Raw genomic sequence first — 14,289 nt, forward strand, 5'->3', positions numbered from 1 at the left:
GAAATCGATCAAAATTTTTTTTAAAAGCCTATGAAAACTACGTGCAGCTTGACTTGGGCTCCACTCGCCAGCAGCTAAGAGCATGCCATTCACCAGCACTCAGCCAAACTGAGGAATTCTATGACTGTCCATGTACAGCTGAAGGCTGAACTTAAATTATGATATTTCAGAGTAGGGTCCCAGGAAGGGAAGCAAACAACAACACATAATCAGACAACAGGCAGTTACCAAATGGCCAAAATCAAAGAACAGCTTTTATTGGCCAAAATAACCAAGAAACCATTTTCTTCCAATAAACAAAACAAAACCCTAACTGAAACAGTGGTAAATCTTTGCTAACAAACTGAAACACTAACAAAACTCACAGAAACTTGACTGTTTTTGTTCATCCTCTGGAAGTTCTCCTCCTCCTAAAGAAGTTGTTTTTTCTCCTTAACCCTCCTGCAGCACCAGAAGTTGGAGAAGAATGGCAAAACTCAAAGTCATTTTAGGACAAGAGAACAAACACCCTGGGAGGTATGAGTCTGTCCATTTACACAAATGAAAGAGGCTGTTGGTGTTTGCAAACACCTTACATGCAAAGTATCTGAAACTAGTAATTTTCTCTTTTCTGAAGATACAAACATTTTACTACAGGAACTACAGTTTTGGTGTGGTGCTTTGTTTGTTTGTTTTTTAAATCATAGGACACAGGTACAATTATGGCCCATATAGGTTGCTGAAACTCAGACACTACCTGCAGTTTATCAGCTAACACTTCTCTATTCAGAAACCTTGGTAGTTAAAAAGAATTAAAATTGGTTACACAGAGTTTTCAAGGCAAACAATCATATTAAAAACTCAGCATTTAGTTATGTCAGTAAAACAGATACCAGTCAGCGAGAGCAGATGTTTGAGAAAAACTTGCTCTCCCTGGAAACAAAAATCTTGGAGAAAAAGAAAAAACCAAAAGAGAGAGAGAAAGATGTGCCTGGGTGCAATTTACCGGTTCCAATGGAGAAATTCTCAGGAATATTTTCACCAATTCCTCAATTAAGGGGGAGACATACAGAAACCATTTAAAAAGTTCTGGTTAATAAACAGTTATGCAAATCTATTCACCTTACTGATGTAGGTGAAAATTTAAGAAACAAAAAGGAAAAAAAAAAATCAGTGTCTTAAAAAAATGTATAGATATTTACACACTGTGTTCTGTAAAACATGTATCTGCACTGAGCTGTGCACACATCTTAAAGGTGTGTGAGCAGAGACAGCTGAAGCACCTCACTTTGCTGCCAGAGCAGCAAAGCAACACTACACAACTAATGAGAATTTCGGTGCATGGGAGTTACTGACTACTATTGCTGCTGTGCACAGAGCGGCACCGTGTGTTTTGACAGAGGAATTCTACTGGAAACAGAGCGTCCTGCCCTAATCTAGACATGATTTTACAAAACATTGAGAGCTAACACCCGTACTACACCTTTTGTAAGAAAATAGAGAGCAGCTTTCAACTGCAGTTCTTCTAAACTACTGTCAAAAGGCTTTGTTAGCACGCCTCCTAAATTGGCAACCATCTGAGGTAATCGGCAACGCTGTTAAAATGAGCATCCTTCATTTCTCTCCACCCGCACCAACTGTTGCCTCCTTATTGAGTCCCCTGATCGACAAGTCGTAAACCACTTCCTCAATTTTCTTGACATCGTATTTCAGGCCATCGTAACGTTTCCTCAGGGAGTCATTCTTCAGGTTGAGGAGACGGAAGCCAGAATCCAACTCGTTGATAAAAGTTGAGATGCGGAGAGGGCGAGAATAGTCACCAGCTGTGACGCTGTTCACTGCCAGTCTGGCCTACGAGAGGGAGATGCACAGGAGAACATCAGCACAGAAAACCACCCAAATCACCTCACTGTTCCCATCAGTTACTTCACCAAATGAAGCAGTTTTGTTCCAAGCAGATTATTTATACCTAGATCTACCTTTTTGTTGACCATTATCTGGATTTTCAATCAAGTGACTAGTTTAAAACTTAAAATATCAGTGAGGAACAACTCTGGCATGCAGAGAGGCATTTTGCTAGAAGTTCAGATCAAGATGTTGCATATCATAAGTTCCAGGAACAACTTGGGAAAGTTAAAACGCACATTACTTTTTTTTTTTTTTTTTTTGTAGATCAGTTGCAATTCAAATACATGTATGAATATCTTCCTTACCAGCTCACTGGCAAGAGTTAATACACCAGAAAGATAGTCTTCAACGTCCAGGTGAAAGCCCCGCTCTCGATCAGCTTCAACTAAGATGAAACACAGAGTGATAATCAGGTGGTACTGAACATGAGCAAAACCAGTGAGCTGAAATTGCATTTGTTTCCTGGAGCTAATTTGAAATATCAAATTTATGAAATATTATTACAAAATAAAAGTCAGCCTTTTCCTGTACATGATGCAATTACTTCCTCTTCTCAGCCTTTCAATTTAGCATCTCATACATCCTGAACTGGACATGCAATAGGTTATAATTGATCCAACAGAATAACTGAATTTACATTAATAAATAGGAGAGCAGTTTGTATTTCTTTTTTAGAAAAATATTTTCCTGAATTTTTTTCAAATCCTTTGCTCTGGGAGGACAGAGTTATCTTACTGCATAAAAAATTCTTTTTTTTTCGCAGTTTTTAAACACCAAAAGAAAAAAAAGGGAGAAACATAACCTCTCATCTTTGTATTATTATTTTCATAGATTTATGCCATCTGAATGAATAATCTTCATTGATGAAGAACTTATTAACAAATAAATACTTTTGTTCACATTAGGTTTGCTGATTTCCACATTCTAAAAGAATGTGTTGTTTACATAATGAAATCAAATACCAGATACATTTTGGAGTCTGTTTCTTGGGAAGAAATGAAGTTCTGCTGTTTCCCTGTACCTCTGAAAGCTACAACATCTAAAAACATCACAAGCTTTTTCCCTTCAGTTACAACATTAACTTACTCCCAAGTATTTCTCCAACAGCTTCTCGGGTCACTAATGTTTCTGACTCCAAGTAGACTACAAATGCTGCCAGAAACACCAACCGCTGAAGCACAAACCTCCAGTGCTCATGAAATCTGTTGAAGAAAACACCAAGTCAAGGTATAAAATAATTAACATCTATTACTGGAGAGTTAGGCAGCAAGTACTTTAAATATCTGAAGTATACATTACGTTTTCCACTTTTACACATAGCTTTTTGCGAGCTCTGCTGGCACCTCTCACACACCTACTCCATTCATGGGGTTTTTCAGGTTGTCATGCCCACAAGATAAGCAGGGCTTTCCCTCCCATCTGCTGTCAGCAGATCTGAGCTGACAAGATTCTTGTTCTTTGAAATGTTCTTGCTAGACACTGTCCCCTTCTGGCAGCAAACAAAACACAAAGGTGACAACTTCATTTAGCATCTGCAGTATTAAGCAGCCATTTCACGACAGATTTAGAGCTCCCTTTTCAGAAATGCCCCAAACCTAATTTAACTGAAATTAATGGAGCAGCAAATGCTCTGCTCCCAGAAGCAAGAGCAGCTCCAATAGAACATCTATTTCTTAGACTTTCCTTTTTAAAAAGGTTTCTCGGAAAAGAATTAAATACTGGATATTTTCAGTGAAAAGCTATAAAAAGAGTGTTTGAGCAAAAGTATTTTTTATCTATGCTGATAAAAACCTCACTTCTCTACCATGATTTAGTTTTCAACCAGAAAGCAGCATTGGGCCCATAAACATTTAAATCATTCTTCCAAAGTAATGATGCCAAATATGCCCGGGCAATTCCCATCTCCATGTCTGGCTGTGTGTGATCCTGCACACCTGTAATACTGATCAGTGGGAAACTTGGTCTTCAGAGATTCCAGCTGTGTTCTCACTGTACCAAAGTGTTCACGAGCCTTCTGACATTTCTTTGGTACTGAAAAAGAAACAGCGCAACATTCAGTACTTGACAGAGAACAGGGTTTTGTAAACAGGGAGTTTTCTAATGCAGACAGCGCTATGCACGCTCCTTTGTTGTCCCACATAGTCTACTGACATTCAAACCAATCCAAGAAATATTCATTGTCGCACCATGACTCACACAGGTAGATGACAAATACTGAGTTTTGGGCTGTCTAATCTGCTCGAGTCCTTAGTTTTGAACTTGAGCGAAGATGTCCCAGTGTTATTTAAGAATCACTGCTAATCATGGATAATTACTATTGCTGTAAAACTGATGTCATGGACCCATTCTGTAAGGGGCACTGACAAGAGAAAACACTGGAAAGGTCACAGAGCCTACAGACTGAGGCAACAGGGGATACAAACAGACAGAGGCAGGAACGGAGAAACACAAAGTCGATGTGGTGTCGATATGGATCAGACCAACGAGCAAAGGAGCTTGGTGACACGCTGAGTGGGGTGACAAACAAGCAATGCTGAAGGAGAGATGACAAGCAGAGATGGAGAAAGGCTGAAAAAAGCATTGAGTGCAAGACCTCATCTGAGGTAGCAGAGGAGCAATTTCGTCTGAGGGTCTGCAAATGTAGAAGAGCTGAGACTACGGCAACAGATCCCAGGGGGCAAGGGAGTGAGCCAGCAAGAGCAGTGACCCAGGTGAAGCCCCACGCTACAAGCCACTCCGGAGTGGCAGGGCTACGGGCAGCACTGCAGGAGGAAGGACACAGCAGAGACCAGGCATGAGCTGGTAACAGGACTTCTGAGCTTCAGCTGTGTGGACACAGTAAGAGAAAGGGGTGCCAGCTGGGTTGTACGTGTGTTACACAAAGAGGAAAAAATGTTCTGGAGAGCACTCTAATGCAGCGGGTTATAAGGAAAAGCACCAACCAGATCACAAACAGAACAGCACTGCGCAGAGCAGCTGGCCCCAAAGAAAGCACACACCCCAAGCAGCACCGCCAAACGGCTCGTACAGTCAAAGAAAAAGCAACTTTTCCTTCTCCATTTTAAAATCTGCTGATATTTTTTTCTCATTGATCAGAGTTAGGTTACATTATATGCAACATCCCTTCAGGAAAATGCATTTCCTGCTTTAAGCAATGGATTTGAAGGAACTGGGTTTTAGCCTGTCCAATGTATGTTGTACCTCTGCAGAGAAATGGCCTCTTGTTTACATACCACCCACTGCCACCTCTACCACCTCCTGTTTACTGATACGAGTTACAGCCACACTGCACCGGCCGTGCCAGGGCCCGACAGAACTAATCACACCAGTACTTCTTAACTGCAGCCTTCTCAGAAATCCTGGTCACAACCCAGGGAAGGCGGAGGGTCAACCTGACAGGCTCTCCTGTGTCTTGATGTACAGAAGCCAGGATTATTTAAACAAGATCCACAGAAGCTAGATTTGAAAGCTGTGATGAATTATTTTTATCAAAAAGCCCTAGTAGGAGTCACTTAAATGTGTTTTAAAAATTTCTTTCAATTAATAAAACATAATTTCTGTTAAAAAAAAAAAAGAGGACATTTAAAAACAAAAACTTCAAGAAGCAGAAAGCAAAAGTGCTCATGTGTGAAGCTCACTGACAGTTGCCCTTAAAACACGATCCTCAAACTATGGTCTCTGCTTCAGTTGTGCAAGCCGTCACATGGCAGCTGGGGACAGAGTAAGGAATAAATTTTCATTTTGGCTTCTGACAAAGGAACCTGTGACAAATATAAACAATCTCTGCTGTAAAGTTCAGACAACAGCACCCAATGATATGCACATAACTGCCCACCTTCAGACTATGCTTGTGCATCCTTGGATGTCGCCGCTGATGTTTTGCTAAACTTGATGTAACGTGTTTCAAGAGCAAAGACATACTAAGGTGACTTTCAGCCTCTAAAGATCCTACCTGTCACTCAAGACTCATGTCAGCTAACAACAGGCTGCAACACACACTGCCTTTCTGAGCAATTCTCAAACTCCATTTTGGACAGGGAGCAGAGGAAGCAGAAGCTGAGAGATTCTCTTAACTGCTCTGGAGGCTGCTGGCCGGAGGCCCTACTCATTTTCCTTCCCTTTCCCGCAGCTGAATAAAGGCTATGACTGAAAATACTTATCCCACAGCTAAACACAGTCTCATGCTCGGTGCAAGGACACACCACAGAGAAACCGGCACCACAAAACAGCTGTTGTCTGTGGATAGGTGGCTGCCCCATGGTGAAGGAGGTTAGATGAAAAATTCAATAAAAACTGTTCTAGCCAAGAGGTATTTTAAGTCCTCAGAGAACAGAGGAAAGGCACTGTGCAAGATAACATTTTAAATACCACTGACTGGTACCAGGAACTGCCCTCACTGAACTGCCAACTATCCCATAGTTCTGTTACCAGAGCTCACGCTTCCCCGTGGGAGGGCAGATTGCTCAGCCAGGTGCAAATCCTGTGTTCACTGGCTGGCCGTTGTCTCCCTGAGTTTTCATCACTCTCCCTCATTTGATGATGCAAGAATAATTACAAAGGATCAACCAGCAGGCTGGGGGAGAAAAAGTCATCTCCCACTTGCGCTGGCACAAGGGAGGAGGCACAACAAGCAACACAGCTTCTGCTGGCAGTAGTGCCAGCTTAAACCATCCACCGCCACACAGCTACAGTCACCTACCACCATTAGTTACTGTCACCTGTGAACTTGTAGTAATTAACAGTATTTTGGCTTTTTAAATAATTAGTTATTAGATTATACAGTTCATTTATCATTTAATATTTTTATAGTTCAATACAGTTTATTCATAGTTTTTCTTACATCTTGGAATAAATAAATATATGGCTAAAAAAAAAATCTTGATGTTACCAAGTCTAGCCAGAACTCCACTGAATGAATCGGCCTCTCTCTCACAGTTACAAGAGTCATTGTTTATCCCTTTTGAATCTACTAAGGAAGAATCATTCTGGCTGCTTAGTCAAAATGTGGTACTGACTCAAACAATGAGATGCTGTAGTGAGCCAAACAGCCATTTAGGCGCAGAACTACAACCACTATCAAATAAAACTGTAGTCTAAAACATGACATCTGACAAGTGCTTCTGTTAATTGGCGTTGTATTATTCTGCTGAAAACCTTTATTCATCTAAACCTTTCTTGACGTTATTATGCTTGGAATTGATGACAAACTGACAGATCTGTCATCACGAGTTAACTCCTAGCCTATTAATTAAGCATGCATTCATTATCTTTGATATTACCAAAGTTAAGCTGAGGTGTTTTTTTTTTTTTTTCTCCTTCTCTCTCTAATTTTTTTTTAGTATAACTACTACAAATCTCTTCTCAGACTCAGCAAGTTCCAAGACCACCCCTCTCCTGAAATTAAACATCAAGTGAAAATACACTGAGCCAGAAGCAGATCTCTACTATGAACTGCTGGAAAGCAACCCCTGAAGTTGATACCCAAGCAAAACAACTGTCCAACATGCACAGGTTTGCTCAGTTTGGAGAAATGAGTGAATGTTTGTGTAAATTAGAAGTTCTAATTTTTAGCACTGCTGATTTTGTAAGTAGGTGGAAGTTGCACTTGCCAGCAGAGCTCAAACCTCCAGGGTTGCACGTTACTAAACACGTAGCTGCTCGGAGGCCAGAGAAATCCTGGGTCTCCAGCTCCAGTGCCAGGGTGCTGGTGAGCATCATCAGGCTGGCAGCAGCCAGCTGGCTCTGCAGGTGAGTAAAGTGGCACCTGGTGAGGTTCCTTCTTCTATTCACCTTCAGAGGGTGGCCTGCCAGATGTCTCCCCTCCCCAGATTCCTCTCAAGGGTCTCCAAGAAAGTCAGAATTGATGCTGCTTCTCTCAGGAAATATTAATTGACTTGAAAAAATACTTTTAAGTATTTAAGGGAAAAAAAACTGTTTACTCCTGTAGTTTCACCAGTAAGTTTAAAAATGGAGGTGGAGAAGCAGAAAGAGCACTTCAGCATCTAGGTCTGTAGCACTGCTCTTGTGCCCTGGAGGAAACAGGTTGGCCCAGAAACATTCTGTCTTAAACACATTTGGATTGAAAGTAAGGAACCGGGCAGGCTACAACCTCAACCTCAAAATGAAAAGAAAAAAAAAACCAAAACCAAAACAATTCCAATTGCCACTCAAACATACATCAAAGACAGCTCCTGCTTTATCGACCTCTGCAAGTTCTATTTATGTCTTGCAACACCAAGCAGATTTTATACACACACAGTCAGTCTCATACAAACCAAAGTCCCCCCTTCCCACCTCATCCTGAGCACCCTCCAGAGCTTCAGGATCACAGCTTTTTGGGGGTAGGGTGAAGAAGTGAGGAAAGGGATACAGATGCAAAAGCCCAACAGCTGATGGCAGAATTAGCAGAATATAGAGACCTATGGGCACATCACTTAGAGGGAAACCTATGAGCCAATTCAACAATCCAGAAAGTGAGCAGCTGTAAAAAAACCCACACTCTTCTGCACCGAGACAGGGAAACACAGGCTGGGGTGGGCAGAAATGGTGTTTCCTGAGGGCGAATGGCAGCTTTTCTGCTTATCCGGCTTGAAACCTCCCGCTGCCCCGCGACCAGCAGCGCCTGAGGAGCCCGCGCAGGAGCGCCCAATCGCGACTGAAGCCTGGGAAAGGGGACCCCGCCGGGTACCTCTCCCCGACCCCCCCGGCTTTTCCCCGCTGCCCCGGGGCGGGCGGGACTCACTGTCCTGGAAGCCGGCTCCCTGGTGCACGCCCTGCAGCAGCGTCAGGATCTCCCGGGCCGTCTGCTCCAGCGCCTGCACGACCTTCCGGATCTCCTGCGGGCACAGGCCGCCGTCAAGCCGAGGCACCGCGCTCCCCCCCCCCCCGGCCGCCCCCCGCCGCCCCCACGCCCACCTCGCGGATGTCCTGGTCGGCGGTGAGGGCGCCCTGCAGCGCGACGAACATCTCGCTCACCGACATGGCGCCCGCCCGCCGCCCCCGGGGCCTCCCGCGCCCGCAGGGGGCCTTCTGTGCCGCCGGCGCGGGGGCTGCCGCGCGCGCTGCCTGACCGCGCCGCGCCGCGCCGCGCCGGCCTGCCCTGCACAGTGCCTGAGCGGCCGGAAAGAGCCAGGGGATGGCAGAGCGGGGCGGCGCGGGCGGGTGCCCGTGGGGAGTTGCTGTCCCCGGGGGTGGGAGGTGTCCGTGCGCGAGGGCCCTGCTGCCTGGTGACGGCGCCGCGTTGCTACGCGACGTCGTGCGGGGGGGGGGGGGGCCGATGGGCAGCGCCGTGCCCCGTTGCTAGGAGACAGCGCCCCGCTGCTCTGCGCCTGCTCTGCAGCCCTGCCGCCGCGCGACACCGCGCGCGAGGGGAGTGACGCGCTTCCGGCAGCGGCAGGGCGAGCAGCATGGCGGCAGCTGAGGCCGCGTCGGCGGAGGTGGCTGCGGCCGCGCCCCTACCGGCACCCGCACCGACACCGGCACCCGCACCGACACCGACACCGGCACCCGCGGCGCAGTTCCTGGCCTTGGAGCCGCAGCTGCAGCGCGAGTTCCAGCAGAAGGTGCAGCGGGTCCGCAACAACCGGGCGGCCAAGGTGAGCAGGGCCCAGTGGCGGGGCGGGGGCGGCCGGGTCGGGCCTGCCGTGACGCGGCTGCTTTGTGCCCCGCAGGAGGAGCTGACGCCAGGCGTGGTGTACGTGGGGCACCTCCCGCGGGGGCTCTGCGAGCCGCAGATGTACGAGTACTTCCAGCAGTTCGGGACGGTGACGCGGCTCCGCCTCTCGAGGAGTAAGAAGGTAAAGCCCCGCTCTGGGCCTGCCGCTCGGCCTCCGCCCCTCGCTGAGAGCCCGGGACCCTTCCGAGCCTGGCGGTTTGCCTTCCCGCCGCCACTGCTCGTGAAGTGCCCGAGACAGCCTTTGCAGCCGACTGCCCCAGGCCGGGCCGTGCAGTCCCTTCGAGCCTCTGAGGCTTCTTCCTTGCGCAGGCTGCCGATCTGGTGAATGAACTCCGTTAACTCCTTTCCGAGGCGTCTCCGGCGGCTGCGTGTGTGGCCGCCCGTCTGCCCGGTGCTCTGCCTCCGGTGCGCACCACGTGGAAAACTGCGTTGCAGTTTCATGAGTGGGCGAAGGGGGGCACCGTGTGAAGTGGTTTGTCCTAAAAATAATAACTTCCGGTAGCTTACGAGGCATTGGGGTTGGGCTCAGTGATCTTTAAAGGTCCCCTCCAGCCCAAACCGTTCTGTGATTCTGTGACAGCAAATGAACAGTTTCAGTGGCAGTTACTGTAGCCCCTGCTTTCCATAAGTAAATACGCTTACATGAGAAGTGTTGTCAAAATACACTAATTCAAGGTAGAACGTGTAATGCCATGGAAGAAACTCCATTTTAGCTTTCTTGATGCTTTGTGCTCCATAAATTTAACTTCTCACTTCTGGATTTATCATTGCATTATAATACTGTTGATTACCCTTGGGAACAGCAACAGAACAATAGCAATGCAGGGCGGCTTTTTTTTTTTAACAAGTAAGTATTGGTGAGCAGTTTTGTTTCATGTGCAAGTATATGTTTACAAATAATGTCTTACTGATTTAGGGCTAAAACTGATTTCACCTGTGTATAGCTGAGAATGGGCTATAACTTCAGAAGCATAAAATAATTTTAATTTCATTCTTCAGGTATCAAAGCATTGTTTCAGATCTCTTTCTGTCGTTGCTTGCAGACTGGAGGTAGCAAAGGCTATGGATTTATAGAGTTTGAGTCTGATGACGTGGCTAAGATCGTTGCAGACACGATGAACAACTACCTGTTTTCTGAACGACTGCTAAAGTGTAAGTATAGGCTGAATTGTAAGTCCTCTAACGTGCAAAGGAAATTCATAGTTATTTGTGTTAATTTTTTTACTCTTTGGAGAATCTTGAGGGTTTTTTTAAATGAAGTTTTGTCCCAAAAGGATTAACATCCCCAGCACCCTCTTGTTTGCTACAATGTTTTTTTTCCCTTTAGGCTGATAACGCTTGTTGTGTAATGGTGTGACATGAAGTATCAGGGAGTGGTGGGGTTTGCTGTGGGGACAGTTCCTTTAATGTAGAAATTCTGTTATTTATAATTGTTGAAGCTACTGTCTGTGCAGTTAAGACATAAGACGCTTTTTTTGATTAAACGATTGATGAAATTAGCAAGTTTCTCAGACATGGTCATAGCAACACTTGCTTTGTAAAGTATTATGAGCTGTGTATGCATCAACTTTTGAAAAACAAGTTTCTCTGACTGTTTTCTGGGTAAAACCAAAAAAGTGTTCTTTTTTTTCCACCCATCCTTCATCAGTTCTCTTACTAATGAGTATTTTGTTACTTTCTATTTTCTGTGTTCATAAAATGCCGTACTAGTGCGCTGCCGTAGCAGCGGATTGTGTTATAACGAGAACTGAGTAGCGTTCTGGCAGTACTTTTGGTCACAAGGGTAGCTATGCTGTAACTCAATGTCATACGTTTATGATACAGGTCAGTTCATATCTCCTGAAAGGGTCCATGAAAACCTCTTCAAAAGCAGTAACAAGATGTTTCTGAAGCCTTCTCAGCCAGCCGTCAGGCGGTACAACAAGATACGTTCGCTCGTTCAGAAGGCAAAGATGACAAAGCGGCTGCTACGAAAGGAGAGGCTTTTACGGAAGAGGCTGGCTGAAAAGGGGCTCGATTACGACTTCCCAGGATTTGTAAGTTTGGCATCATTTCAATGAGTGTTTTTTGTGCAAAATGTGTTTCTAAGGCTGTGCTGAATACAAGAAAATCATGTGTTTCGTGTGGAACTGGTAAAAGGGCTGAGCACCAGGGAGACTCACTTGGGTTAAGAGCTGTATAGAAGCTCCAGCTGTTGTGCTGTGGCTGGGTTGTACTGTGTGTACGTGTGGGTTTATCTTTACAGCAGTGAATAAGTGAAGACATTCCTTTTTTTCTGTTGGTATAAACAGTTGAATACCGTGTGGTTTTCATATTTGTCTGTAGGTCGCAGAAGAGCGACAGGGCTTTTTCCAGGTCCTGTGGGGAGTTTGGTGTTTGGAGGCAGGTCCCAAGGCTAGAGCTGCCATCCCTAGACCTTGCCTAAGCTAACCAAGCATATTGCTCACCTGCAGAGTGCTTGGGTGAAGGACTTGAATTTTAAGCCGTACTGTTCAACGCAATATTTTTTTAAAAATTCACAGTAGCAGCTTTTCTTCTGTTGCTTTTGGTGATTTTGTTCAAACCACATCACCTCTGTGGCACCATACGTCATTTTGTTAATTGAAACCTAATTGCTTTAGCAAAGAGTCTGTAGTTACGAAGCAAAAAAACCTATAAAGTGTTAACTGACTGTTTGCATCTTCACACAAGAAGGTTTGTAGTGATCCACCTGCTCTGTTTTGCTTCCTAGGCTGCACAGCCACTTTCGATAAAGAGAAAAAAAGTTAAAACATCCAAGAAGACAAAACTGAATATTTCTTTGAGCAGCCAGGTAAGACCAAACAGTCCTGGTGGTGCCCAGCACCACACCCCACCATTCACGCTGGGGCAGATGTTTCAGGTCTGCAACTGGTTTCTTTGTGTTAATTTCAGCACCTGGAAACCTGGATAGTATTTGCTTGAGAGATTTTTGTGCCAAAAGTAGCTCCTTTGAGCTGGATTGACACTCTTGAACAGGGGAGGGTGGTTGGATTCTCTCAATTCTTGCACCCGTGGGAGTGTTTAGCAGGAGAGGCTTCTGCTCAGCATGCTGTGACTAGCAGTGCTTGTCCTGAGGTACATCCAGGCAGCGGTGTGTCTGCTGCCAGCCTCTGCTATTCAGCACTAACTTGAGGCAGGAGAAACACGGTGCTGGGAACGATCACCTGGACACCGCCTACATCTGTGCTTTGAACTGGTACTAAATCATCTCCTTGCTGGCATCCTTCTGTTGGTCTGCGCTACGTTATAATGTCTTGACAGAAAGGGCACTGACAGTCTGAAAAATCTCTCAGGTGTTAACATTTCTGTTTCGTTTCATCACTGTTGTGAGTTTGGTTTTGGGGTTTTTTGAATGTTACTGGATTTACTTTTGATAATTGGGACAGGGCTGGTTGTGAGCAAAACGGGATAAATCATACATTCAGTCAACTGAGTTCTGAGAACTTACTGAGATCATGAAGCTGGGTTGTTTTAGCTGTGCTGTGGGCTTGAGTGTGGCATTTCTATATGCCAGTCTCAAATATACTTTTTTCCCCCCCCCCCCTCCCTGATTCTTTTCCTCTTGGGTTCCTTAGTGCTTTGAGTCAGGAAATGTAAAGTTTAGAAAGTAAACGTGCATAATGACACATTAGAAAATGTGAATTAATTTACATTTGCCTTTCACGTATACTTTTTTGAAGATGACACTTTTGTCTGAAGAAATACTGTCTACAAAAATAGCTAGTTATAAAAAGAAAACAATTTTGCCTAACGTGGAAGTTCGGAAGCAGAGTTGGACTGAAGTGCCTTGTGGTACCACAAAGGCAGTGGCAATTCCTCTGGCAGATGCTTTGCAATGAACCGTGTTTTTCTGATCTCTTCAGGATCCTACTCCAGTCTGTACTCCAACAGTGCTCGAGCGCCGGAAATCTTCCCAGGCGGATGATGACGCAGAGGACAATGAAATAACTCTCAAACTGCCCCCCGACAGTGTTAAGAATACTGTGCAGAGACCAAAGAAGCAGCCAAGAAAAAGACCGAACCTGAAGAACCAGAAATAGACTTAAAATTTTGATGGCTGTTGCCATGTTTTTCCTCAACTCCAAAACTGTTGAGATGGAACTTCCAGTGGTTCTGCGGCCTTGGGTCGGTTCCTCTTGACTGTTTCAGTCTTTCCTGGGCAAGGAATCTACTCACAACTTCTCCCCCTCCTCCTTAGCCATCAGGGGACCTATGGTCTTCTCTGCCTTTGAAGATTTTCTTGACATTGTGCTCACAAGAGCCCGTGCTGTGACATGCCCACAGTTGTGCCAGAACCTTTAGTTAATTCTGTAATTTGTCTCTAGCACTCAATGTTTTGAAAGAAAATGCAGGGCTGTCCATTCAGAAATCACTGACGTGGGCTGTATCTTACATTTATGATTAATGATGGGTTATATATAAAAAAAAAACAAAAACCACATTTTTCAATTATATTGACTCTTGGTAGTGGTTCTTCCATTTAACTGAATGTCTGTGTTTCATGTGAGTGCTCACGTAGCAGAGGATGAGGGACTTTTTTCCCCGAGGAAGACGTACCTTGAATTTAATCTCCTGTTTGTCATCAGGCAAGATCTGCCTGTACTGTCCAGGGCAGAGGTAGGACACCACGCTGCCTGAGCAAGCCAGTGCCTTCCAACCCTGCTTGCAGCAATGCCTGCCTAGGAAACTCAGCCTTTGCCAGGATG

General features: G+C 45.2%; 2 protein-coding genes across 2 annotated transcripts; one reads left to right on the forward strand and one right to left on the reverse strand.

The window, feature by feature from the left end:
• Window positions 1-236: 236 nt before the first annotated feature.
• On the reverse strand, window positions 237-8,893 carry TSN (translin). The gene is made up of 6 exons (XM_086751443.1): window positions 8,803-8,893; window positions 8,630-8,723; window positions 3,822-3,918; window positions 2,974-3,089; window positions 2,193-2,272; window positions 237-1,830 (listed from the first exon to the last, which is right to left on the reverse strand). The coding sequence occupies exons 1-6, from the start codon at window positions 8,866-8,868 to the stop codon at window positions 1,594-1,596; spliced, it is 690 nt and encodes a 229-aa protein (XP_086607569.1). The 5' UTR covers window positions 8,869-8,893; the 3' UTR covers window positions 237-1,593.
• Window positions 8,894-9,284: 391 nt separating this feature from the next.
• NIFK (nucleolar protein interacting with the FHA domain of MKI67) lies at window positions 9,285-14,035 on the forward strand. Its single transcript, XM_086750740.1, has 6 exons — window positions 9,285-9,482; window positions 9,558-9,683; window positions 10,606-10,714; window positions 11,387-11,598; window positions 12,294-12,374; window positions 13,447-14,035. Exons 1-6 carry the CDS (start codon window positions 9,294-9,296, stop codon window positions 13,621-13,623), a joined length of 894 nt encoding a protein of 297 aa, XP_086606866.1. The 5' UTR covers window positions 9,285-9,293; the 3' UTR covers window positions 13,624-14,035.
• The last annotated feature ends 254 nt before the right edge of the window (window positions 14,036-14,289 follow it).

The sequence above is a fragment of the Chlamydotis macqueenii genome, chromosome 6 (genome assembly GCF_036417535.1).
Source record: "Chlamydotis macqueenii isolate bChlMac1 chromosome 6, bChlMac1.mat, whole genome shotgun sequence".
Taxonomy (NCBI): domain Eukaryota; kingdom Metazoa; phylum Chordata; class Aves; order Otidiformes; family Otididae; genus Chlamydotis; species Chlamydotis macqueenii.

Coding starts and splice junctions, on each gene's coding strand:
- TSN (XM_086751443.1), bottom strand. CDS start 8,868: ATGTCGGTGAGCGAGATGTTCGTCGCGCTGCAGGGCGCCCTCACCGCC. Junction 3,919..8,629: donor GGGAGCCGGCTTCCAGGACA/GTGAGTCCCGCC, acceptor TTTCTTTTTCAG/TACCAAAGAAATGTCAGAAG. Junction 2,273..2,973: donor TGTTGGAGAAATACTTGGGA/GTAAGTTAATGT, acceptor GTTTCATCTTAG/TTGAAGCTGATCGAGAGCGG.
- NIFK (XM_086750740.1), top strand. CDS start 9,294: ATGGCGGCAGCTGAGGCCGCGTCGGCGGAGGTGGCTGCGGCCGCGCCC. Junction 9,483..9,557: donor GCAACAACCGGGCGGCCAAG/GTGAGCAGGGCC, acceptor TGTGCCCCGCAG/GAGGAGCTGACGCCAGGCGT. Junction 9,684..10,605: donor GCCTCTCGAGGAGTAAGAAG/GTAAAGCCCCGC, acceptor CGTTGCTTGCAG/ACTGGAGGTAGCAAAGGCTA.